The sequence below is a fragment of the Cryptotermes secundus genome, unplaced genomic scaffold (genome assembly GCF_002891405.2).
Source record: "Cryptotermes secundus unplaced genomic scaffold, Csec_1.0 scaffold250, whole genome shotgun sequence".
In the NCBI taxonomy this organism is placed as follows: Eukaryota; Metazoa; Arthropoda; class Insecta; order Blattodea; family Kalotermitidae; genus Cryptotermes; species Cryptotermes secundus.
This window is the reverse complement of record NW_019738873.1, coordinates 1,043,318-1,069,484: the sequence shown is the minus strand read 5'-3', so window position 1 is coordinate 1,069,484 and position 26,167 is coordinate 1,043,318. Positions and strand designations below refer to the sequence as shown.

At 38.0% G+C, this 26,167-nt stretch overlaps 2 protein-coding genes across 5 annotated transcripts in view; one reads left to right on the top strand and one right to left on the bottom strand.

Annotated features, from left to right (window-relative positions):
- The window catches only part of LOC111871101 (neurofibromin), a 93,357-nt gene extending 92,572 nt beyond the window's left edge, over positions 1 to 785 (bottom strand). For all 4 annotated transcript variants that reach the window (XM_023863899.2, XM_023863900.2, XM_023863901.2 and 1 more), the window contains exon 1: positions 648 to 785. In XM_023863899.2, coding sequence (XP_023719667.1) covers positions 648 to 707 — 60 coding nt within the window. In that variant the 5' untranslated portion in view covers positions 708 to 785. The remainder of the gene's footprint in view (positions 1 to 647) is intronic.
- A 306-nt stretch (positions 786 to 1,091) lies between these two features.
- LOC111871126 (WASH complex subunit 4) overlaps positions 1,092 to 26,167 on the top strand; it is a 32,890-nt gene continuing 7,814 nt past the window's right edge. The window contains exons 1-13 of the mRNA XM_023863976.2: positions 1,092 to 1,272; positions 5,340 to 5,479; positions 6,315 to 6,480; positions 10,123 to 10,313; positions 12,107 to 12,331; positions 15,118 to 15,363; positions 17,064 to 17,249; positions 18,221 to 18,319; positions 19,955 to 20,188; positions 20,898 to 21,230; positions 22,503 to 22,622; positions 22,709 to 22,874; positions 23,921 to 24,075. Coding sequence (XP_023719744.1) covers positions 1,221 to 1,272; positions 5,340 to 5,479; positions 6,315 to 6,480; positions 10,123 to 10,313; positions 12,107 to 12,331; positions 15,118 to 15,363; positions 17,064 to 17,249; positions 18,221 to 18,319; positions 19,955 to 20,188; positions 20,898 to 21,230; positions 22,503 to 22,622; positions 22,709 to 22,874; positions 23,921 to 24,075 — 2,313 coding nt within the window. The 5' untranslated portion in view covers positions 1,092 to 1,220. The remainder of the gene's footprint in view (positions 1,273 to 5,339; positions 5,480 to 6,314; positions 6,481 to 10,122; positions 10,314 to 12,106; positions 12,332 to 15,117; positions 15,364 to 17,063; positions 17,250 to 18,220; positions 18,320 to 19,954; positions 20,189 to 20,897; positions 21,231 to 22,502; positions 22,623 to 22,708; positions 22,875 to 23,920; positions 24,076 to 26,167) is intronic.

Sequence of the window (26,167 nt, the reverse complement as noted above, 5' to 3'; positions counted from 1 at the left end):
TGGCTGGACAGCGAGGAGGTCAGAGTTCAAGTCCTGGTAAGGTCTAAAATTTTCTCTTCTCCACGTCATCCAGACTGGCTCTGGGGCCCACCCAACCTCCTATCCAATGGGTACCAGGGGCTCTTTCCCCGAGGGTAAAGGGGCCGGGGTGTGAAGCTGACCACTAACCTACAATTAGTCATGAGGTCAAGAAAACGTGGATCTATACATCCACTCCCCCATAGGTCTTCATGACATAGTGCTTAATTCGTTAAAAACAAAAACAACATTACCTTTTTATCCAATAATTTCTGAGGCAATCATAATTGCACTTCTAGTACAGTCCATTACGAACAAGGAGAAATGACATTTGAACAAATCTAATGTAATGACATTAGTGTAAGCAAAAAGGCACTATGTCGTTGCCTATCAATAAGAAACCTGCACATAAATACAAATATGAAAGAATCTCTGAGTCCGAAATGAAATAGCACCCGTTCATATCAACCACTCATTCGCAGTTTCTAATCTCCCCCTCCACGTCGGTTCACCATGCCCATTCACAAAACTAGCTGCAAAGTATTGATTTCTTTTATGGCATCCCTCATGGAAACTGAGAGTACACTCTTCAACCAACATATGACATATTTCCTAAACTAGCACAGTACCTGCTCTTCGAATCGTGTTATTAAGGCCGACACCCACTCAACCGGCTTTTGAGTCCCCATTATACGAAAATATTCACTTCCAACATTGCCAACACCGCCATTTACTACTGCCCGGTAACTTGCTAACACCGGCCAGGACTACCACGGATTAATACATATCAAGCTCGGTAACAAGAAGGGCAAGATCAGAGAGTGTTGTAATCTTTCTTTTTCCTTTTTTTTATTGTAGAAAAAACAATTGTAAATACATACAAAAAAGGCCTACGCAATGCCCATACTGCCTTCTGTTGCACATTCGTATAAATTCTTTTTCTTCTATTTTTATACATTATACTGTCATCTACAAATATTTATACTGTAGTGACACTTATTTGGCAGCCACAACCAAGAACTCAATCGGTAAGAATGTAAGTTGTAATTATCATTTGTTAACCAATACATACCCTCACTCCCCTCACTCACCGCCACCTCACTCAAGTCACGCGTGTGATGTTTGGGGGAATATTTTTGTACAGGTTAAATGTATCCTTAATAGTTTAAAGTGATTTAAGTATATTCGGGAGAAATGTAACAATGTTGGCGGGAGTAGAATGGGATTATGATAGACTGGAAGACGGAACACACAGTAAGTAACCTAGTATCATTAATCTAAAGAAGGCATATAAAGCATTTATGAATAATGTTTCTAGCTGATAGTATAAAATAATAGAATTGTATGTGATGAGAATCACGTGTGGGTTAGTGAGCATACGCGTTTGTCAAATGTTTTATTTTTATTTGTGGTTTATTTGACGGTGCTATCACTGCCTCAGACCATATGGCCTCCAATGACAGTGAGGTTTAATAAGTAATGGTTTTGAAAGAATGTTGAAGATAACTGTCGTGGCCTAGCCTTAGGTACTGTCGCGGCATTAGCCAAGAGGACTGAGGAAAGCCACGAAGAACCTGTCAGAATAGCAGATAATCCAGGAGAGATTCGAGCTGGCCACCTACAGAATAAATATCAGAAGTGTCACTGCTTAAGTTAACCTACACGAATATGTCATGCGAAATAACCATGGGGGCATGGTTTTATGTATTACAAAGTGACTTTATATTGCAAAACAGAACAGTATGAAGCCACAATCAGTAACTTACGAGTTTGTCTTCGAACATTTCATTTAAAGCATTAATGTAATGATTAGCAGTGTGTGTTCATTTCAGTCATTCATTTTTAATTTTATCCTGTAGATCAAAATTCATTGATACAGAACATGTCCATCTGTATTATTATTGAAATATATTAATGATTATGGTATAAACTTCTTAAAAATGTAGCTTATTCTATACAGTTGCTTATCATTAGCCAATATTACAGAATTCTTAACAACATCTTGCCTAAGTCAACCATATGTTTTTCTGCTCCCGTAAAGCTCTCAAAAAGGGCTGAAGTATGTCACTGACATAATGGACTGAACTAATTACTTACTTATGGAGCTGAGCCCTTCTTGAGAAGCTGCCAGTTGTGCAGCCACTCAAGAATTTCCCAGCATTTTATGGAACACAAAGGTTCATTACCATGTTCACAAGAGCCCTCCACTGGTCCCTATCCTGAACCATATCAATCCAATCCATACTATCCCATCCTCTCTCTCTAAGATCCATTTTAATATTGTCCACCCACCTATGCCTTGGTCTTCCCAGTGGTCTCTTTCTTTGTGGCGCGCCACAAACACACAGGACAACATCAAAGAACCGTCTTCTCGAGAATGACAAGGTGGCACACGTTTGGTCCCTGTCAAGAGAAATAAAAAGAAAGAAGACACGAACCTACTTGTTTTATAAATTCCAATAAAATCTTAACAAACCGATCAGAAATATTTTAATGTATTGGAACAGCCGCTGTAGTTGTAAAAACTTTAGATTTTATACCCAATTGTATAGTATTAATATTATATGTATATATTTTTAACGTTTAGAACATATATTGTAATAGTAACTTCCAACTGTATTGATGTAAAGGTGTCCCTCTGATGATGGTCTCTGAAGACTGAAACATGTAAGGGCATAAATAATTGAAATAAGAAAATCTTTACCGGGCACACTAGACAGAACTGTTTAACTTTTCATGATATTGTTAGTGTGATGGACCAGAATGAAACAAATCAGATAAATTGAAATTTTTTTAAGGTTATGGCATCCCCAGTGCTTTTATATGTTAGCAGCATATGGACACTGAAGAGACTAAATAGAATCCAAGTAGCAGAAATTAAATATGTAAGAACTGTCAAAGGTTGCAGTAGAACAGATAAGTTAAGGAAAGAGGTTATGAAATGAGTTGGATATTTTCCCTTGATGTGAAAAAATTGCAAGTGGAAAATACATTTGCGAAGGATGGAACAGACTCATTCCATTTTAAGCCTATAAGTATTGTGACATGATGGCTCAAAGCCAGAACTGTGGTATGACCAGAGGGGATGGCCATTGTTAGGCAACGGCTTGATAAACACTTCTCCTTGGCAGCAGATGGGGATTCTCAACAATAGAACTGTTGGAAGCGGTATTTTCTGTTGTGTCCGACCTGAGACGGGGGCCGAAACAGGCTATCGAATAGAAAAACTACAACTTTAGACCAAAATGAAAAATACCTGGCATATATCATTTATTGAAGCAAAAAATAAAGCTCAGCACATTATGACAAGAAACCAGAGTTCTAGCATGCACAATTGCAGTAAAATGGGTCACTCCCTGTATCAGGGGAATGGTCCCGAAAAGAGCACGTAATGGGAAACGAAGTTGGTAAACTGTGAAGTCACATCTCAAGCAATATGGCTTATTGCAAAATTCCTCATAAAAAGAGGTGGACCAAGGCACCATCTGCAGTACATGGTCCCTTAGGTCCCATATTTAATCCAATTGATAAATCCAGCACAATTGCAGACTGCGTAGAAAACCAACTTACAGTGCATGACTTGTGTGACTGACCATAGACGACATGTGAAGGCTAAAGTTGAAGTCCTGCTAGCTACCATTGAATGAAGACACCCCTGTTAATTTCTGACCCTGTGATGTCTCAAAAGAAATGCTGTCCTTGAAATTGGAAAGGCATGTGGTTTTGATGGCATTACAAATGAATGTCTCCAGCATCTACTAAGAAGACCTCTTGTCCATTTAACACATATATTCAACCAGTGCAACAAACATATCACCTACACAGAATGATCGACCCCTCCCTCATCAGAAAGCAGGCCCCATTTCTAAATGGGTGCAAATCTAGGAGAGAGCAAAAATCTTGGTCAAGGATCTCAAGGAGACTGAGCCAGGAATGACTGCTGGTGAAGAGCAGCAGAAATCTAACCAACCACTCAACTGACTGGTGTTATAAGTGGTGAGTGGTTAGCAGGCAAGATTGTGAGCTCTAGCCTGTGAAGGCAGGTGGTACCCAGACATGGCTAGGAGTCAGTAGTAGTAGTAGTAGTAGTAGTAGTAGTAGTAGTAGTAGTAGTAGTAGTAGTAGCAGCAGCAAGCAGCAGTAGTCTTTATTTCCATAAATCCAATACTAGAAGTACATTCAGAGGATGTGGAAAAGTCAAACAAAACACATAAATAAAAACAGTACAAGGTACCAAGTCAATATACAGATATGTTAAATAATACTACTGAGATCATAAAAAACATAATGAGTATCAATTCAACCCTTCCTATCAAAAATACTCAAAATACACTTCCAAATATATAAAAGAAACAACAATAAAATACAGCACAATGGTAATCATACAGATATAATAAAATAATACAACTAAAACCCAAGAAAATGACCAGCATTAAGTTTACTCTTCCTATTAAAATTCACAAAATACTCTTCCAATACATAAAATGAGTAACAAGACTAGAATTCTTCAGATTCAATTTAAAACTGTTAATACCTTTGTACAAATTATATAAATATGACCATATCAGATTAAAGATCAGATCTTAAAGATACTCAGAATTCTCTTCCAAAGTATAATAAATAAAGTACAAATAATTAAATAAATAAACAGTACAAGAGTACTAAGTCAAAGTACAAATATAAATAAATAATACAACTAAAACTCATGAGTATGATCAGTGTCAAAATTACCCTAATTAAAATACACAAAATACTCTTCCAAGGTATAAAATGAGTGATTATACAAAAATTCCAGGAGTTGCATTCATGTGGAGCTGTGAGTCTGTTGGTAGCCTGTAAGGGAATGAACACAGAAGCTGAGGAATCTACACTGTTATGCAAGCTGTTTCCAAGCAGCATATAGTGAAAACAGAAGAATTAGTACATGCCATAGTGAATTGTAAAGTGCGTGAATTGGCTGTAGTGCTATAATTATTTGTAGTTACGATTTATAATTATTAGTAAATCCAGTAACCAAACCAAACCCTGTGTCTAGTCACTAAATACATGACAATATCATCTGTCAGGTAAACAGGACATAATAAGAACAAGAAGAAGGTTGTAAAAACATAACAGTATTGGAGGCTGGAACAGGCAATTTGTCTAATCTATGAAGTAATGATGAGTAGTAGGAGGAAAGAAATTTAAGTTTGTAATTATAGCTTTTGGTTCCTGCTCTAACATTTTTGTACTTAAGAAAGAAAATGAACAGAGAACCATTGCTATAGAGACAGCGGACTTTCGCAGAATTTTAGAGATCTGAGCATGATTTTTTTTTTTAGAAATTGCTGGTGAGGTCCAGTTACGGTCATATGGGCGGTTTCTTGAGGAATATGGTGCTCAACTTAAAGGAATTGAGGAAGCACTTGAAGACAGTGTTTGTGATTCCTGGGATGTGAGTTTAGGCCCTATCTATCTGCAGGTAATGTGCACTCTTGTTAATAGTTCAGCACTTGTATATATTATTAAAGATTGTCTAAGCATTCATGTATAGCCATTCTTATTTATTTATGGTTTATTTTAACAATGCTGCCTGTAACTCAGAACATATAATCTCAATTGGTAACATATTTAGTGAATAATGAATTGAAAAACATGCTGTAGGAAGTGGTCATGGCCAAATTTTAGCTACTACCCCAAATTAATTAAACCCATGTTAAACCTTCAGTAAGGATAGTTGATGTCATGGCCAAAATTCAAATTGGACACATACAAATACGAGTCAGAAGTGTTAGCACTTGAGTTAACTTGTACGTGTGTTTTGAGTGACAACATTTAGGGTCAAATTCAGGACTGGTTTGGCTGATGATCTGTTTTAGTATTAAAAATGTTCCAGAAATTGGATTAGCTCAATGCTAAGCATGAACATTCCCCTTGAAAATCCCTTAGATGCCTTGGAGAGGAGAACAGACTTTGAAGATTCATGTTTCAGTTTTCCAGTATTTCTAAAAAGGAACTTCACCATGTGAATGAGCAGTGTCATAAATGTATGCATATCTACAGGGACCATAGCATTTACTCTGATCTTTGTGGGCTCTCTTTGTAATTTGTTACCTTGTGAGCTTGTCAGATATGCTGAGGGCCCAGATTAAATCTCCCTGTGTTATGGTATGAGTTTGTTGTAATCATTAGATTGCTTAGAGAGACATGCAGGCAGCCTTTCTTCTCCTACATTTTCTTTCGTTTGGACCATTTAAATTCCAAGTTGAAAAGCCAAGTTTGAGAATGTGACTGATGTATTATTTCATCTTTTTCAGTTTGTACCGTATGAACATACAACACTGTTGCAACTCATAGACACTGATAACAAGGTCTTAAACAAAATTTTAGTTGTATTTGCAACTCTGTGTGCTGAAGTAAGATACTTGAAATCTGAAGCCAAAAACAAATATTATGATACCATTCTCTTCTATGGTGAAGGAGGTATGTGTACAGGTGTCATATAGTGTGAGTGATGGTTCATTAAAAAATGGAACAGAAAGGAGTTTATTTATAGGTTTCTAAGGTCCAGCACCACTGGCTAATCTGCAGAGGGTATGTAGCATCAAATGCAGAAGTGTAAGAAGGTTTATCAGTGGTGAGTTCTGAAGCATTGTGAACTGTTTGTGAGGTCTGATGAAAATCTGTCAGGTAAGTCACACCATACAAGGAAACAGCAATAATATTTATTTACCATTTACTCACAGGCAGAGTATTTTTTTGTTATGCGGCCATTTAAATATGTCCACAGATAAAGGAAACTTGTATGTGTTAATAGAGGAAACTTTACATGAATTATTTAAAGCACATCTATACATAAAATAATATGACAAGATGGGGTGCCTATTGCATAGAAAGGTGCGACAGTCAGAACTCATTGGAACATTATAGCATTCTTGTGAGTGTATGAAAGGGAGCACACCTTACCCTGGTGAGATGTGAGAGGGAGTTGCACAACTCCCAGAGTCATGAGACATAAGATATGGCCATGAATCACATGGCACTTGGAACCGAGAATGACCGTGCTGGCAAGGGCCAGCAGCAGTTTACCAAATGGACAGGAAGATGGAGAGTCAGTCTGTTGCAACAGAGCAGTGATGAAGCAAGACAAGGAAACAGGAGGATGAAGAGCAAGGATACCAATTGCCACCAGCTTGTGATAGATTGGATATGCATGTAAATGGAAGGAAGTAATGCCTACTAACACATTTCCAACCTGAACCCAGTGTATAGCCATTTTATGTGACAGTGTAAAAGGTGTAATCAACTAACTGAGGAACAAAAGTTTGAAGAAAGAAATATTTTACTTTACATCACATTGACTTTTTGCAGACAACTCCCTCTGTAAATATATAGGGTCTGTTTTTAGTAACTTGACGAGTTCATGGCTCTGTGCTTCACAGTGAGCGGTGTGCTGCTTGCCGCCAGGCTCATATGAATTTTGCCAACGAATCAGCCAGTAATATTTGGAATGAGAAGTAATTAACCTGTAGACCACTTCACAACATTATGCTTCATAGCTAGCAGTGCAGTTCATGTGTGAGAATTTGTTTATGATTTGTCAGCAGTGGGCAGCAGTTATCAGCTTTGTTGTCAGCTCCATTAGCCATTTGTTCTCAGTTACAATTAGTGAATAGCATGTTCTGTCATGGTGCAGTATACTTTAGAGTAACATGTATTTTTATATGACACTTACATGAAATACAGATCTCCTAGAAAGTGTTGGAGAAAATTTTAATATAAATTTTGTGATGAAAGAGTTCACAGAAGAGAGACAATTCACAATTTGCTGAATAAACTTAGAACAACTGGACTCTTAATAGACAAGAAACAAAAACATAAGCATCAAGCGCTTACCGAGTATAAATTACATGACTCAGGGGCCATACTTCAATATACAGATAGAAAATTACTGAAACATCTAGCTCAAGAGACTGGAGTATCAAAGTCTAGTGCAAGAATGGGAACACATTGCTGAAACTATCCAGTGAAAGTTGGTGTTTGGTTTGCTGTAAGTGCAGGAAGGACTTTTGTACCTGTGCTTCTTAATTAAACAGTTAATTGTGACAAATGTCTATGTGTAGAGAGGACAGCATTTTCAACACCTCCTGTGATCTGTGAATTGTAACTATATTCTAAAGGTTATCGGCCCTCAGGCAATCTGATTCATTGGCAAAATTTGCATGTGCCTTGCAGCAAGCAGCGCACTGCTAGTTGTGAAGCAAAGAGCCATAAACTAGTGAAGTTACTAAAAAAAAGGCCCTGTACACATGTCAGAAATCATACGGCTATACACACCCACAAATTACTAATATCCAGTGATTCAATCAACAACAGCAAATACCACGAAAGAGGATCAAATAGACATGAAACAGCATTTGAGTACTCACACTTCTACATTTCCCTTCAAGGTAAAGGTAAACAGCTATCCCTGTAACAAGCCATGGCGGCCTATAGGGTTGTGAGATGTTGGGACTCCCACATTCTCTAGACAGTTGGCTCTCAGATGGCAGTGAGGTCAGCCTTACATGCTGGCTGCCCTTTACCCCCGGGAAGATTTCTTAGAGGCTGAGTCAACCCCAGGGTTGTAGTGCAGGTGGAAGGATTAGATCAATTGAAAAACCCCATGATGTCACAAAGTGCCATGGTAAGTGCTGGCCAGTAAGATGTGAGGGCCACAGTCATTGCTATCTGGTCTGCTGAGGCCAAATTCAAAGAAACCATCGTGGGCAGTCTAAGCAAGTGTGTAGAAGGCATCTTTGCAGCTGTCAACCAGTGGGCTGAGGACCTTTGCAAGGATCTAGACATTGAGATCCAAAGGTCATGACTGGACATACAGATTACAAAGGAACTGTTAGAAGCCTCAAGATGGGAGTTCAAGACACAGTTACCAGAAGTCAAATCCTAGCTGGGCATGAGGCAGCAGGAATTCATTAACCAGTGTGACTCGGGTAAAGCTGCCAAGGTTTGACCAGGCCGTATCCTGAACTGTGGGTTATCGTCACTTAGAGGTCTTGGTGGAGCACAACAACTTGACAGCCTAGGAGAAAGTCATGCATCTACTCACCCTCCTCCAGGAGTAGGCTGATAACTTCTTATACTATCCCTGAAGGAGTTGTATACAGAGATATTGTGCTCAATGACCATTATGGACACCACGAACTGGTGTGGCATAGCACTCCCAGCTGAGTAGAGAACAGTAAGAACTGGAGTCCTGTTGGAACCTGGTCACCAGCAACTGAGCACTGCAGGACTGGATGTTCTGTATTCTGGTGATGTGAGAACACTGTACTTGTCACTTGAGAACAGACTGTTGGCAGAGACCTGGTGGAGGATGTTGACCAGGACCTGAGAAAGGAGCAGAAGCAGATGCAGATGAGGGAAGAAGGCATCAGCATTATCACCCTCATCCTATCATGTCACACTCAGTGTTATAGCCAAGCAAGAGATGATGGTCCAGTTTCCGAGGGCTTTGCCTTGTGACCATCAACACTAGAGCATCCATGACAATTGCCATGTCAGGCATCACTGTAGGAGTCCCCAAGAGAAAGCCCAGTTGGCTGTACCTTCTGCAGATGGCACTGCGGCAGGAGACACTCCCTGTTTTGAAGGAAGTACTGGTCGAGCTTATCCTGGGCCAGTGTCTTCTGCTAGTTTGGATTCTAGTCTGAGAGATCATTGTTGAATTCACCCTAGGTCCAGATGTCCTATGACAGTAGATTGAATTTGAAGCATGTGCTATGATATTGCAAAGATGAAGTGTCATTATGGTATTCCAGGGCACAGCCATGAATGTTATCTCACATGATGGCCAGCAATGAGGTAATTTGCTCACTGTGAGATGTAACTGTGTGGCTGTAGGACCCCTTGGAAGCAGTGAGGATCCTAGTGGGACCAAGTTCAAAATCTACTGACTGAGAAAGCATGCGCAGGATTGGTTGGTTTGCATGATAATTTTTTAAAATGTTACTTGCAGAATGTAACCCTGCAGTTCTAGTCTTTTACAGAAGCATTCTGAGCAAGGTACCATTTTCTCCTGATAGTTGTGCTTCAAGGTTTATATATATGTGTGTGTTGCTTTTTCAGGGGAAGGAAATTTGCAAGATGGTGCTGCACAGTTACTTTTGAGCCGAATGCTGCCACACCTACAGGAGTTGTCTTGTTTTGTTAAACGTTGTGAACAGGTAGTTGTACAGATAGTAGAGCAGCTGGCAGCACTTTACAGTTCCTCCAGAGATGCTACATATGTTATCAATGCCACAGGCATCCATTTTCAGGTATGTCTTCACACACACACAATGCAGATTTATGGTTTGTATGATTCTAATGTAACACTTTGAATTATTTGAAATTTGGACTGTCAGTAGTTGTCTCTGCAGACACGATTCCAGACAGTTTCATTCTTTACTCTGTGCTTTATAGTAATAGTTCCTTCATGTAACCTTTCTTCTTTCTATGCAAAGCTCCAAAAAAAGAAAAGTGCAAGAACACTGGGATTTGTTAACAGTTTGTCACAAAGGAGCAGATAAGATTCCTCTGTTGTATACTGTATTTGTAATGCATCTGTGTAATCTGCTAAGAACATGCTATTAAGTGTAATGTCAGAATACTGATTCTGTGGCCTAATGGTCAGAGTTCCTGGCTACAGATCCAGAGGTTCCAGGTTTGATTCCTGGCGCTACCAGATTTCTCAGAAGTAGTGGTGTATTAATTTTACTCACTTCATTCATAAATATATAATTTGACAAAGGTGTAGTCCCATTACCTTCACATCACAGTGCACCACAAGATGATACCAAATGTAAAACAACCCCTTAATAGGAAGATTGTCTGTAAAGAAGAATTAATTTCATACTCTTACTGCAAACATGTGAAAGAAAATAAATATTAAAAGAGTTATATGCAACGTTTACTGAGAGTTTCCTTTGTGAGATCACTAGCCTTTATTCAGGCTTACTGCTTTTCACTTCACCTTCCTAGTACGAAGGATATCTGGGAAGTAAAGATACAAGGTCCAGAAAATATTTGTAAAGCATTTTTTTTTATTCACTTCTAGCACTTTTACAACACACCTTTATTTACTTTTCAACATACTCACCATGGATCGCAATGCACTTAGTGAGCCTGGGAATTAATTTTTTTATTCCAGTATCGTAGAAATCTCGTGCCTGCTCCCTTAGGCATGGAGAACAGTTCTTGACACTTCTGGACATTGCTGATGAAGTTCATCGATGGTTAAACGTCTGTCAGCACAGTGTTTTCATCATTTTTTGTATGATTTCATCAGTGACAACGGATGGCCTTCTGCTCCTACGTCATCATGAACATTACTTCTTCCCACTTCAAATTCCCACTTCAAATTCATGACACCATTTTGACACATTTTGCCTGTTCATAACATCTTCGCCGTAAACAGAAACAAGTTGGAGATGAATTTCAGCAGCAGTTTCTCCTTTTGCGTGAAGAAATAGAATTACTGCATGAACCTCACCTCTGGCAGGATTTTGAATCGACACGGCCATTTTAAACACACATTGCGAGCGCAACGTTGCTGTGACTGTGGCTGGTGAACTCAGCCCTGTCATACGGTTCGTATCTCTCATGGCAGAACTGTCATTTCTGAGAAAAAGGAAAATCCCTTGCAATTTTACTGAATTTGTATCTTTGCTTTCTGGATATCCCTCATATTTATCTTAGTTTCACTCTGTTAAAAATTCACATCTTTATAGTTATTAACTATTCAGTTCAACAGAAATCTCATAGATGGAACATGTACTGCATGAGGTAATGTATTCATGTCACACAGAGGGAGGTGGTGTGTAATATATCTCATTTGATACAGTAGAGTGGTTAATTTCAATCATATTAGGAAGGGACTGGCACATTGACCTCATATACAAGAATGGTATACCAGCCATTGTAATTCATTCTTTATTCAGTTTTTGGACTACATACCATTTTACAGATTGCAGGTTCAGATCTGAAATAGATGAACATATTTTACTGAGATTCATCATTAAAGGTTTGCTGTATTTCACTCCAACTTATATGATCTTGAAATGTGTTACAGGATGTATTTGAACACCTTGGAGACATTCTGGTTGTATTATTGACATTAGACGAAGTGCTTGGTAACCACAGCACACTCCATGATCATTGGATTATTTACAAACGAACAGTGAAGTCAGTACAGCATGATCCCTCAAAATTTGGAGTTGAGTGGGAGAAATTGAAAAACTTTGAAAACCTCTTATCAAAACTTGAAAATCATTTGCTAACTGGGAAGATTTTCCAGGTATATTAAGAGTTTCATAGTTTAATTTTCAGCTTCATCAACTGTGTCCCTAACTGCAAAGGAAAGTCAGCAAACAGGTCACAAATGGAAGTGAAACAGTTGTAATGGACATAATAGCTTATTATATGCAGTCACTAGGTAACAGCACAGTCCAGCTTCGTGGCAGTCTAGGTAGCAGGTGCACATGAGCATGTTCAGAGGCTGATTTCAATAGTCAAAATGGCAACCGTGCTTGAGAATTGTACTACCGAAAAGCAGCATTCTGTTGCACGTTTATTATGGGCAAAGGGACTCGATGCAAAGGATATTCATAAAAAAGTGTTTCCTGTTTATGGTGGGAAGTGTTTGTTGCATAGAGCTGTTTACAACTGGGTCAGTAAATTTTCTCAAAGATGTTCAAATCTGCAGATGATGTCCGACCAGGTTGCCCTTTTGAGATTGCGACAGAGGCAGCTGTGCAGTGGGTGGAAGAGTTGATTTGACCTGACAGGAGGATAATAATGATGCGGGAGGACAGTTATCCTAAGATGATTGTATTGTTCTTAGTCTCTTGTATCATTTTGTACATTTTTAAGCGTTGCTGAGTTGTAGTGTTTTAGATGGTCTGAAGTGACTTGTCCAATTGTACTTGTGTAAGAGTTTATGGATGTAAATAAATTATGAATTAACAGTAGACAGTGTAGCAATTGCACTCCCATGGTTTAGCATACAGCATAATGCATGATGGTTTGATGTTTTGGAAAGTGTGTGCACAGTGGGAGCACAAAGAACTGAAGGATCAAGAAAAAGTTTACTGAGTGGGTCTGTCCATGCAAAATATCTTAACAGTGTGCAGATGAAGGAGAAGGTATGCTTAATAGGATTGTTACTGGGGACTAGTTGTGGGTGCATCACTACCAGTCCAAATCAGTGCAATGGAAACATCTCAGATCACCTTCAACCAAAAAGTTGTGACAAAAGTCTTTTATATGCTGCGGGTTTCGATGCACTAGTAGAGCAGTGGGACAAGTGTATCAGTGTTAGTGGGGGATATGTCGAGAAATGTTTTTCCAGGTTCAAATATTGTATGTTTTACATTTTACATCCTTTTGTTACCTATTTACTGACTCCCTCATATTACTCTGTATTACTGTTGCTTGTACATGTTACAAAGGCAGTATAAATTGTCATGTCAAGAGATGCATAGCATTTACAACGATCACATCATTATTTGGAAGTGAAAAATGTGAACTAGACCTGGCCTGATTTCAAAGTGCAGTAGCTCAGTCATTATAGTGATGGGCTGTGTGCTGGATGGCTGGGCTTCGATTCCCATACTCCTCTTGGGCCTACACAGCCACCTATCCATTGGTACTGGGGGCTCTTTCCCCCAGGGTAAAGCAGCTGGGGCTTGAAGATGGCCACTCACCTCCATGCCTTTATGCTGTTAAAGAAAAGGAAATTAGTTAATTAATTTAATGTGTTATTCTGATTTACTTTGGTCTGCACCCATGTAACATTTGGCTTGTGTTCTTGTTCTTTTATTTCAAATTCAAGCAGATCCAGAAGTAGATTCACAAATCATTGGATAGAGAATGTGTCACATATCAGAACAAATGTTCCAGTTAATCATTGGATCAAGTCTAGCTAACATAATATGAAATATACATAACACAGACATAGAACATAAATAAATATGATTACAAAAAATGGAATGCAAGTGAAAAACGTATTAACCATTTATACAATAAATATTTTTCCAGTTTGTAAAAACAGTGTAACACCAGTGTAGTGTAATGGTCCCGAAATGATTTACACTTTACAGTAATATCTCTTTTGTTTTACCACTACCTAATTTTTATTTATTCTCTTTATTTAATTACTGCATTTCACCTTAAATAAGTATTTACCCATACCCTTACATAAGATTTGTTGGTGCAGTTTAGTGTTTCCGAGTTTGGTAAGTAATTATTAACCATTGATTCTGTAATAGTTTATCTGTCCAATTTCCTGATAATTACAGTGTAAAGAAACATGTACTGCTTCCCTCCCACCAGGCATGTGGAACATCTTCCATTCTCAGCTTCCTCTAATTTTGCCTCTTCCAGTATCCACCTTTTTTCTCATTCCTTGTACAGCAATCCTTGCGAATTTTGTTTTTCCTTTGCACTACAGCCCCAGTGGGCCTAGGCCTACCTCCATGAACTCCGTTCACTTCAGTTTTTCTAGATCTTACACATACGGTAGGACTCCTTGGGCGAGTGATCAGCTCGTCACAAGGCCTCTACCTTGTGAAAATTACTTTAAACAATTGTAATGTAAATATGGCTATGTATGCAGATATGGGTGAAACCTTCCTGATGCTGTTACACGTTTATAAAGTTTACCTTGGTAACAATATTAGTGTACTTTAAATTGAGGAAAATCCTAAATGATATATGTTACATTAAGTCTAAAAACAATAGAAAATATATTATATGCCTAATGTATCTGCTTTCAGTCATGCTTTCTTTTAGCACTAGCATTGAGTCCTAATTCCTCTTTTCAGCACTGTACACACTCTGCATGTAGTAGTTCTGAAACCTTATCTAGAGGAGTACATAATATTTTTATACTATGTATGGATGGATTTTATTAATTTTCTGGGTGTTAAAAGTACTTCCTATCGCACATACAGATGGAAACATTTGATGTATGTGTGTGTGTATAAACAGCTTACCAACTTTGCTTCCAGTGTGAAACATGGTTTATGCATAAGAGTATAAGCCTACAGGTGTCCCAGTTTTGATTTGTGTCTGGTATTACAGAAAATGGTAGAACATTCATTTGATGGCGCAAAAGGATTTATCAGCAAAAATGTCACTCTGGCTGAAGAATTTAATTCCTACTTGAGGAATTCAATCACTGATTTAGAAATGAAAACAGCAGAGCAGCTGGACCCAGAACATTTGATGCTCTGGGTGAAACTCAGTGCTGTCTATGTACTTAATTTCAACTTGTTCGGAACAATTGACAAAAAATTGTTCAAACAATTGTGGGATCTAAATAAAAAGGTAATTTGCTTTTTTTTTCTGTTTCTGTAGTATTTTAGATCTTAATATAACTATAGATATTGGATACACATATGTAAGTAAAACAGATACAAGAAACTATATAATTTCCTGCTTTCACAAGCTCCAGAGGAGCCACATAGATGAATTTTAAGGAATTACCTAGCAACTTCAGCCTGAGAAATTTGTTCACATTTAAAATATGCTCATAGGAAGTTGATAAGACATTGACATATTCACTCCCTTATTTGTATCATAGTTATCTCATGGTTAATATATTAATCTTTAGCAACCCATCAGCACTTCGCACATTTTGCAGTGAATGCATCAACTGGGAACAAATTATACTAGAATGAAACTGTAGGGGTTTATAATTTTAGTGATTCTGTATGATGTTGACATTAGCCCAGGATTCTTATGTTACGATTCTAGATCATTTTGTCATCATCAAGACACACAACATTTTATTGTAGGTCAGGCTGCAAATATCTTCTAATCATTTACATATGATGCAAGTTTAGAGGTTTTTAAGGTAATGTCTCTTCAGATTGTGGTCTCGGTTGTGTCACCATGCCTCCTTGTAAGTGTATACCAATATTCTGGGGAACTTTCAGTCCTCATCTTCATATTCAAAGTGAGAGTTCTAAGGATACAGTTGGTTGTAAGGGATGTGGTCACTCAGATCCATTGTGGGTGGGGGACCAATCTAAATAGCAATAGTTAACAGGAAATGTAACAGAATGATTCTTTTTTGGGGATTCCGTTATTAATCATGACAGGAAGGGCATGGTCAGGCACTCAGATCTGTTATGGATTGGAGAGAAGGAATGCTTGGCATGGCCTGATGTGAATTATGAGAAAAATGGCCCATTTCAGGACCTTGTTGTTCACAGGAAGGAATGGGAATTTTGAGAAAATATATAGCCTTTTCAGTGTCACTCTATATGGGAAGTGAAAAGTTAAGCACTGTGACTGGCTCATGAGAGAAGTGACAGAGATTGAAGAAAAGGCCATCAGAACGCAGCATTGACTTCAGTTGTCACATATTGCTTAACAGCGCCAACATATTAGCCAATAAATACAGGAGTAGTGGTTGACTCAATGGGAGGTGACAGAGATCCACCCTAACAGTATGAACAGGGACAATGGCTTCTCCGTGACTTTTATTCATGCCCTAGAGGAAAGCAAGAAGAACATTCTGTCGAAGGACAAGCTAGTAACTTTGCCCAGAGACAACAACTGCCTCACCGCCTTACTTGGGTCCTCAGAAAAAGGATTTTTTTGTCACATCCCACCACCTGCATGCAATATCCCTAAAAAGGTGCATGTTTTCTCTCAAGTTTCATTCCATCCTGTGGCAAATATGAGGGTCTTGAAAAGAACCTAATTTTTATCTAAAGTGTTTCTGTTCATCATTTCAGTTAGCCTGAACAAAATTGTATCCCTTCTCCCCATTGAATTGAGTGACCATTTCCTTTCTCCTTTCATATCCATCCTGTGATGACTAATATTGGTTCCCTGTTCACTGCTCCTATTCGCCTGGTCTGGGCTGTCTCCCCCCACCCCCACCCTGCTTTGGAGCAACCTAAGTGTGTCCTCGCCTTACTCAGTTTGGAACTGAAAATGGAGCAGATTGTTGCTCTGAAACATTGGCATCACCTGCAAGGCTGGAAAAGCTATTACGTATTCTTTGTGATTTTCAGATACCAGCAGTTACCTTGGTGGGAAACATGCTGTGGTTCCCAGAGCAGTTTCTTTTAGCCCATTTGACAAATATGGCTAAATTAATAGACAAGAAAGCACAGCAAACTGTGCAGAGCCGCCGGCAGACATATCTTCAACAGAAATCTCAAAGTCTACCAAAGGAAGCTCGGACATTTTGCCTTCAGGTATGATCGGAATTTTCATTCTCACAACTTTCAGACAATACTGTTGAAATGGGAATCCTGTTGTTAAGTGGAATATACGATGTTTTGATATTTGATAATTCCAATTTGAACCTTCAGGCAGATGAAGGAAAAGTAAAAAGATGGATCAGTAGGTCTGTTGATAATGTTTTTGGTCAAAATGGTCGTAGTGAGAATGTCCAGAGATCAGACTGTGACACTACATGCATTTCTAGATGGTAAAAGGGTAATGTAAATGAATGAGCTTCAGTATTTTGGCTGTGAAATTCAGCTGATTAATTAGAAGTTAATTTGTATAGTCTGTAGCTCAAAAATCACATCAGATGTTGCAAACATTTAAAATGTAAATATTTGTTGCTTTATCTTCTAATGTTATGAGAATGTAAAACTACATGAAGCACATGAAACTGGTGTGAATGTGGACAAAGTGGTGCTGGGGCGGGTTTTCTCCAAATACTTCGGTTTATCCTGCCAATTTTCATTCCACCATATTCTCCATCATCATAATCACCCAGGGCAGGTACAGTAGACCAATCAGTGGCTGCCATGCCGAGTGGATCCAGCTGGGCTCCACCCCCACTAAGTGAATTAAAATTAATAGGGACAACTTTGCCCTTTCTTTTACTTATGATGTTATCAGTTTAATAAACATTTGGGAATATCATTTATGTGAGAACACAATTTTTATTTGTGGGAAGAATCAGATTTTCGTTTAGCTGTGGATTTCTGTTCTATACATGCAGAAGAATATGAAAATTATTTCCAGTATGAACATGTAATAAAAATGATGTCACAGAAGTAATTTGAAGTTACGCTGTTATTCTCATAATTCATGGTACTAAATACTTTAGTTTACATTCAAAACATTGTTCAACAGGGGAATCTTAATGCCAATGTCGTTGTATAGTGTTTGTTTCCTAGTTTGTAGTTAGTGTTGCTTTAATTATTTTCAGGCTTGTTTGTGGATGATTCAGATGGAAACAACATTGAAGCAGGACTCTACTGTACTGAAGTTGGATGATTTGAACCAGAGGTGTGGCTTATTTTTACAGGTTTGTGTTGGATTTCTGTTTTTAATATTCCTCTTTTATTATATTTTTAAATTGAAGTGAAGATTACTTTCTGAATTGCTTGAACTCTGGAGATACAAAACAAAAAATAATCAAGGTTGGACAAGTGCGATCAATACCGGAGTGCACACAGTTTTGCACATGCATTCTTCGGAACTTGACATTCAGAATGGTCTTAACTGTACAAAATAGCTTTGTTGAACATGTTAACAATATGAATTCTAATCTTGAAAAAATGACCTTCAGTAATCTGAAGATTTCTATTAATGTCAATATGAATTGAAATTCTTAAAAAGAAAATTGTTTTGTCTATCATTCTGCTGTAAAATGTGAAAGTCATATATAGACTTTACTACTGTTAGTTGAATGATACATACACTGTGTTTTCACTCTTTAAAAATTTTTTGTTGGGGCATATGTGCATTTCCTAATGCTTGAAAATTTGTTGTTATGGCTGCTTTCATTTCTGTGGTAAGTATTGTTACCATTGGTTACAGTGGTTAGAACATTTCAGAAGTAGAGCTAGTGCCACTGCCTCACCAGAAGTATATCCTTTGCCATATTATTACAGATTATAGATAATGAAAAAAGCTACGAGTTTCAGGTGGTGTTTGTTGGCATAGGAGTCAGAGTAGCTCATCAGTGTAGTGATGGACTACAGCCTGGATGGCCGGGGTTTGATTCCCAGTAGAGGCAAGATTTTTCTCCTCTCAACAATGTCCAGACCAGCTCTGGGGCCCACTCAGCCTCTTATCCACCGGGTACAGTGGGCTCTCTCACTGGGGTTAAAGCAAGGGAGACATGAAGCTGACCGTTCACCTCCTCCTTGTTCCGAGGTCAATAATGGTGGAGCTATACATCCACTCCCCCATATGTCTTCATGGCATAGTGGGGACAACTTTTACCTTACTTTTATCTATTGGCATAACATTCATGTCAGATTTCATCAAGGTCATTCAGCCTTGAAATATATCCAGACAGGTGAACATTTGCACCTGACTATCTCTATGTGAGTTTTTACCTGCACATTGTGCAAGGCACACATTATTCATGAAAATATAAGAACATAGTTGTTAAGGCAGGAGGAAGGGACACTCATTAGGTAGAAGGACATATTCTGAGTATGCATAGTTGGTAACACTGTTGTTACAGTTTCACCTTTGTAATTTCCTGTCTTTAGGATAATGCTACAACCTTTGATCTATGTTTGTTCAGGCTGCGCCATAGCTCAAGCAGTTAGTCGCTGGCTTCCCACCGCGGTGGCCTGGGTTCGATTCCAGGTCTAGTCAAGTGGGATTTGTGGTGGACAAAGTGGCGCTGGGGCAAGTTTTCTCTTAGTACTATGGTTTTCACTGCCAATCTTCATTCCACTAAATTCTCCATCATCATAATCACCCAGGCCAGGCTACAGTAGGCCAATCAGTGGTCGCTGTGCTGAGTGGACCCAGCTGGACTCCACCCCCCTCTAAGCGAATTAAAAAATATTAGGTTTGTTCAATTACAGTGCCTACTAGACTTCACAGTACTGTAAATCAGAAGACCATACTGTGAACACTATTTGTGTCTTGCACCAAAGCCTCAAGCTCTGCCCATATTATTGACATTATTCTGTTACAGGGAGTTCATAATGCTTGTGAAATTAGTTGTTTACTCAAAACCGTCACAAACCTCCATGTAACTCTTGAGAAACCAATGACTAAAACTGCTGTGTTGGCTCTGTGCAAATTAGTTGAACTTCTGAAAGGCATTCAGCACACGTATCATCGCCATTACATGACAGTTGCCGAGTCAATAAACCATGTGGTTCAGCACTTGGCATATCAAGCTCTCAGCATCATCGTTTCAGCCAAGGTAAGTTTCACTGAAATCTGGCTGTAGTAATTCAAGGGGACGTATAATAACAGAAAGTCTTCTCGAGGTTACTAGGTTTTTCGACTTGTCCATTGTCCAGTATTCAACAGAACACAGTGTTTCAGAAACAAATCCAGTTTCCAAAACTTTCTGTTCGTTAGAATACCAGATGATGGACAAAAACCTAGAACCTAGTATTCCAGAGTCTTATGCACCATTGTCTGAACCAATAAGAATCTAGAAATTTTCCTTATTGATTGTTAAATGTGGAATGAGCCATTACAGTTTCAGAAAATGTTATTTAATTTTAAAACAGTGTTTATTGATTGGATGAATGGCAACAAATGTTTGTAATGTACAGTGTTTAGAAATCACGAGACACTAATGTTAAATAGATTTTAATGATTGATATCCAAACCTCAAATATTATTTGATGTCAGTAATAGCAGTTTACAAGGTGAATTAATTTATACATTGGCTACAGTAGTGAACATATGGCAGTGATTGTTGATCAGGTTTCCATTTGTAAGAGTTATGGAGAATTATCAGATTATGTATAGGTTACAGCCAACTTTAAATTGTTAAAGTGAAAAACACATGTGTTACTCAGAAATCTCTTGTTTGCTTACAGCTGTGATGTGAATTTCTGTGGTAGTCATGTGCATGTGAACTCTGTTAATATGCATGATGATGTCATGTCCTATTCTAGAAGGGAGTCATCCAGGATAAGAGGTATAGTGAAAAGCATCTGGACATTCTGTCATCCCTTGTACTAGCTGAAAAAGCGTTGCATGGGCCAGGAACTAAAGAGAGACGCCTTGTTGCTCGCCTTGCGCTGTCTACTGCTAATCAGATGCGAACGTTTCGTGAAGATGAATGGGCAAGTTTGATTGGTCTACTCCACAAACTGGACATGATGTGCGATATTCAGGAGAAAATTGCAGCTGCCTGCAATTGTTCATTCTTTTACTGGCATAGAGTTATACTTCCAACATATTTTGCAAATTTATATGAAAATAAAATGGACTTGCACCGTTTAATGGTAAGAAATAAATTCCTTTTACTTTCCTAAATGATTTTAATAAGGCCCCCACTTCATATGCTCACAAGCCAAACATAAATCTAGTGCTGAAAAAATATGAATTACATGTTTGAAGAACCTTTTCTGTGTAAACATTATTTATGAAAATGATGACAGCTGATGACAGAGACTGATGGTAGATTCACCTACTTGCAGAATTAATGCTATATGCAGCTAGTGTGTGCGGTACATTATGTTACCATAATATAATACACCATCATTACAGTATTTTGTACAGGGAGACAAAGTTTCCAGTATATACTGGATACATGCCATATTTGCAAAATACCGGGAAGGTACATGTACAACACACAATTCCAGGATTCCGTTTCTCTTTCCAAAAGTGTACTTGCCTTTTAAATTGTGCTCCACTTTGGGTGTTGATTATGAAGTTGTTACCAGCCTGCAAGTTTGCAGTCTGTGCATGTGTGCACACATACACACACACACACACATACACACATACTCAATCTCCCCCCCCTCTTTCTACGATGAAAACCTGGAAAAGTTACTTGCTAGCCCTTAATGTGTGAGCTTTCATCTCACGTTTTTGTCTCATAATTTACATTTTTGTGTCCACTTTGTTTTTGTTTTCCTGAAATCCATCATTTAATTAGCATTTCTGTTAAAATTGTTACCAATCTAAATTGAATTATGGATACTTAAAAAATTGCATTTGTTATTCTGTGACTGCTTCTGTTGTCCAGTGGTCAGAGTTCCTGGCTACAGATCCAGAAGTCCTGGGTTCGATTCCTGGCACTACCAGATTTTCTGAGAAGTAATGGGTCTGGAACAGGGTCCACTCAGCCTCACGAGGGTAATTGAGGAGCTACTTGAATGGAAAAGTAGCGGCTCTGGTCTAGAAAACCGAAATTAACGGCCATGGGGATTCGTTGGGCTGACCATGTGACACCATCTATCCGCTAAAGTTAGTACTAACTTCAACAAGCGGCGGTCGCTTGGTCGGCATAGTTTGCTTGCAGACTACAGGCCATGGATTTTGTTTATATTGTGTAATCAGCCAAGTTCTGAATGAGAGATCAGTTTCCCAACTTAAAAATCAAGGATGTGATAATTTTCTGTGTGAAAGTTATCTTGTCCACACATTCAGGATTGCACTGTAGATGCAATTTGTTTGTACTGCATTATAATCATAGCAAACCCAAAATAACTTTCCAAGCTTCATGCTTCCAAATAATTTTGCTGCATTTAGTCTATTGGAAATATTTTCAGTACATGTTCTGTGCCCTGCAAGACTGTATTTTGGCAATGGAGCGGACCAAGCATAATTCCTCGCCACAAGTCTTGAAGAAGTCCTTCGATAAAGAAATATGTGGATATCTCAATGAACAGGTACACACATTAATTGAGTAGTGGAAGTTATTTGATGGTGTCTTTAGTTTAAACCAAATCAGGCAAACCAGATATTGTCTTTCCAGGTACTGCAGCCCTTGTGCCATGATATTGAGACAAACTTAAGGCTCCATGTCCATTCACATCTTCAGTTGGATGACAGGAATCCCTTTCGCGTGGGAATCATGGACTTTACTTTTTTGCTCAGGTTGAAGCCTTTACTGTTCTTCGATAGGTACATTGACATCAGAGGTAATGATTCGTAAATGTTATGTCCACCCTTTCTAAGATTTCTTATGTCTTGCTCAAATGCTTCATTGAATGTTCTAAAAATATTGATGACTAGTATTTTACGAAACTTCTTAATTTTTAGATGAAAATAATTTTGGGTTAATTCACAGTGGTTTCATTTTTTCAGGAATTTGTTGTGATAATGCCAAGAAAGTTATAAAGAAAAAAAATTGTATATAGAAGGAGACAGTCAAAAAGTTTGAATTGCATGAGGACAGGTGCTGTTTTTTTTTCTGCTTGGCAGTAGTACTCTCACTTCCAAAATGATATTTCAGCCTTAGAAAGTATTTTGTGTTCTCATATTTTACTTGGCTAATTTTGTGACATCTGTCCAGTGTGAAAACCATCCACCGAGTGCACATTTGATTCATGCGTGTGAGACTCTAATCAGAGGCACATACATGACTTCTTGTTTAGATACATCAAATGAAGGATTGAGTAGGTGTTTCAGAAATGTTACTAGTTTTCTGCCTAGATATTGAGAAACCATTTTTAAATGTAAAAACTAAGTATATCTGTTTTAATTTTAAAGCCAAAAATGTAAGAATTATTATTGAAATATATGTTTATTATGAATAAACATATTTTACTCCATTTCTTGAAAGTGATGCTTAATAAAATTTCATGAGCTTCGCAAAACGCCTTTTTTTATCTTATTTCATTATATTTCAGCAGCGTGGTCACTGGGTATTTTTGCAGTGAGAGTAGACTATTTTCTATTTAGATATTTAGTGCCATTTTCATCTGATAATACAAAGTTGTTACAACATTTTTTGCTAATGGAATTCACAGTTGTATTAAAGTGACCTTTTTCAAAATACCAGTAGATTATTGTGAATCTTATGAAGTTCTTCTGTTATCTCTTCCTAAATGATATCCTTAAGTAAAGTGTTGTAATAATTATACTGTAGTTTTTTAAGCATAAAACGTGCCACTTTAGAAATGTGAGGTTTCATTATAGTAATGTTATTGAATTTGTATGCATTCTTCTCTCCTCTGTCATGCAGGTTTTGTGGAACATTACTTAGAACAGACATTCTATAACCTGACAACAGTGGCCCTCCATGACTGGAAGACCTATGGGGAAATGCGTAGCCTTGCGCTACATAAGTATGGCTTGTCTACTGTCGAGGATCACTTGCCAAGTCAGACACTGGAACAGGTAAATTGTAGACATACTGATACATGCACTATGGGATCCGAGCAACAAAATTAATGTTCTGCTGAAGCAGCACAGTAAGAGAAATTTTACAGTAATGGAATACACTGAAAGCAATGGATAGTCAGAAGTATCATTTAGAAATAATTTATCATAATAAATTTAAGAAAATAATAATGCTGTATATATCAGAACGCCCAAATTTTGTAGCTCAGACTTGAACTTGACATATATCTTGCTTTGAGGTTTGACTCGTACTTAGGCTCATGTGATTTCGTTTTCTGGACCCATGCAATGTTCACATTATGTGAAGTATACCAGCTGTTGTTTATAATATTAAATATTTGTAGAGAGCCATTTATTCCCATTAAAATTTCATATATAAAAATCTTTTCATTCTGTCAAACTGATTAACCCTTTATATACTTCCAGTTCATTTCTTGACCACAAGTGCAGGGCTTTAAACAGGATGTGTGGTTAGTATATGAACCACAGTGAACCATGTGAAGGGGCAAGGAGTTAATATTTTAACTTCATAGTGTTACAAAAAATATCTTCAATTTTTGCAAACATAGTCTGGGTCCACTTTATGTGGAATGTAGTGTTACTTTTTAAGACTGACAGCTATGAGTTAATGACATAATATTGGTGTCTTTCACCTTATAAACTTGGACACATTGCATCTCTAAAGCAGTAATTTTGCTACTAGTGCTGTAACAAAATGTCCATGTTTTTGTAGGGCAGGTGACATTGAAAAGTTAGCTTTGATACTGATTCTGAAATACATTTTATCTCATACGACTCTAATATGGAGTCTACACATGATCTAGCTGAAGACAGTAGCAGTATTTATCCAACAACTCCAATATAGCACTGTAGCAGATGCAAAGACAGTGGTACGGCAGATCATTAACTGCTTTCAGTCTTGCCATGAATTGCATTGTTGCACATCGTGCCAGAGCAGATACCATTGTTCGATGACACACACACAATCAAACTAGTGCCAAGGTCAAGAAATCACAGATCTATATGTTTGCTCCTCCATATGTCTTTATGGCATAGTGCTTAATTAGTTAAGCACAAGGACCTTACCTTACTACCTTCATGTGATAGAATAATTGTAACTAAAAGCTGGACCAGAAGATGGAACACATGTGCCAAAACATGTGATCCTTGGCGGCAGCTGAACCTAGAAATAGTGTTATGTTGAGAGGAATGCAGAGAACATTACCTTCACTTTTTGATCTCTCGTGTTAGTTGTGTCAGTTGTAACATCTGTGTATATTTTTGAGATGAGAACATCTGTTTTGTCCTTCTACTTTGACATAGCCATGGCATGCTCACAGTTTTATTCACCTTTTGAGAATGGTGACTGAAGTCACTTGCATGGCGTTACTTTTACGACCAACATGTAATATTCTAATGTAATAGGTGTTCGTATGCAGCAATTGTAATGGTAGATCACTGCTGTTGTAAAAGCTATTCTTTTGTAGTAAGTGCCAAGCATGTAGCTTTCCATCCAACTTCATTACTATGTCTGTAGCAGATCATTTGCAACCTAGATATCTTGTTATCCTTTGCGAAGATATGAAGAATCAATCTTTTGGGTTCTGTCTGCATGTACATCCTTATGCCATACTTGTGCCTCATACCTTTGACACCCATCATTTTCTCCACGGAATCATGGATTTGTCCAGTGAAAGTTCTTTCCTTGGGCAGTACACACTGTCAGTGATATTGCTGAAGAGGTCTAGCAGAGGCCTTTTTTTCACTAATCGTCCATCAGGAACTGGTTTCCCATTACCTGATGACGTGATTGCTTCTTGAGAAGGACTCAGCTCCATGAAGTTGGTCGGTCGGACTGTCAGTCTGTCAGCTAGTTATTTGAAAATAGAAGCAAGAACCTTTTATTTACTTTGTTTCATAATTTCTTGTAAGTTCTCATGGACACTGAAACAGGAGAGCATACCCCAAAATTTTGTCACCAACTTCTTAAATATGAGACCTGAGGGAACTATAACTCTTTTATTGTAGATGATAATGGTGCAAACTGTGTTGTTAGCTTGTATTTCTGTTATTGCTATAAACAAGAAAT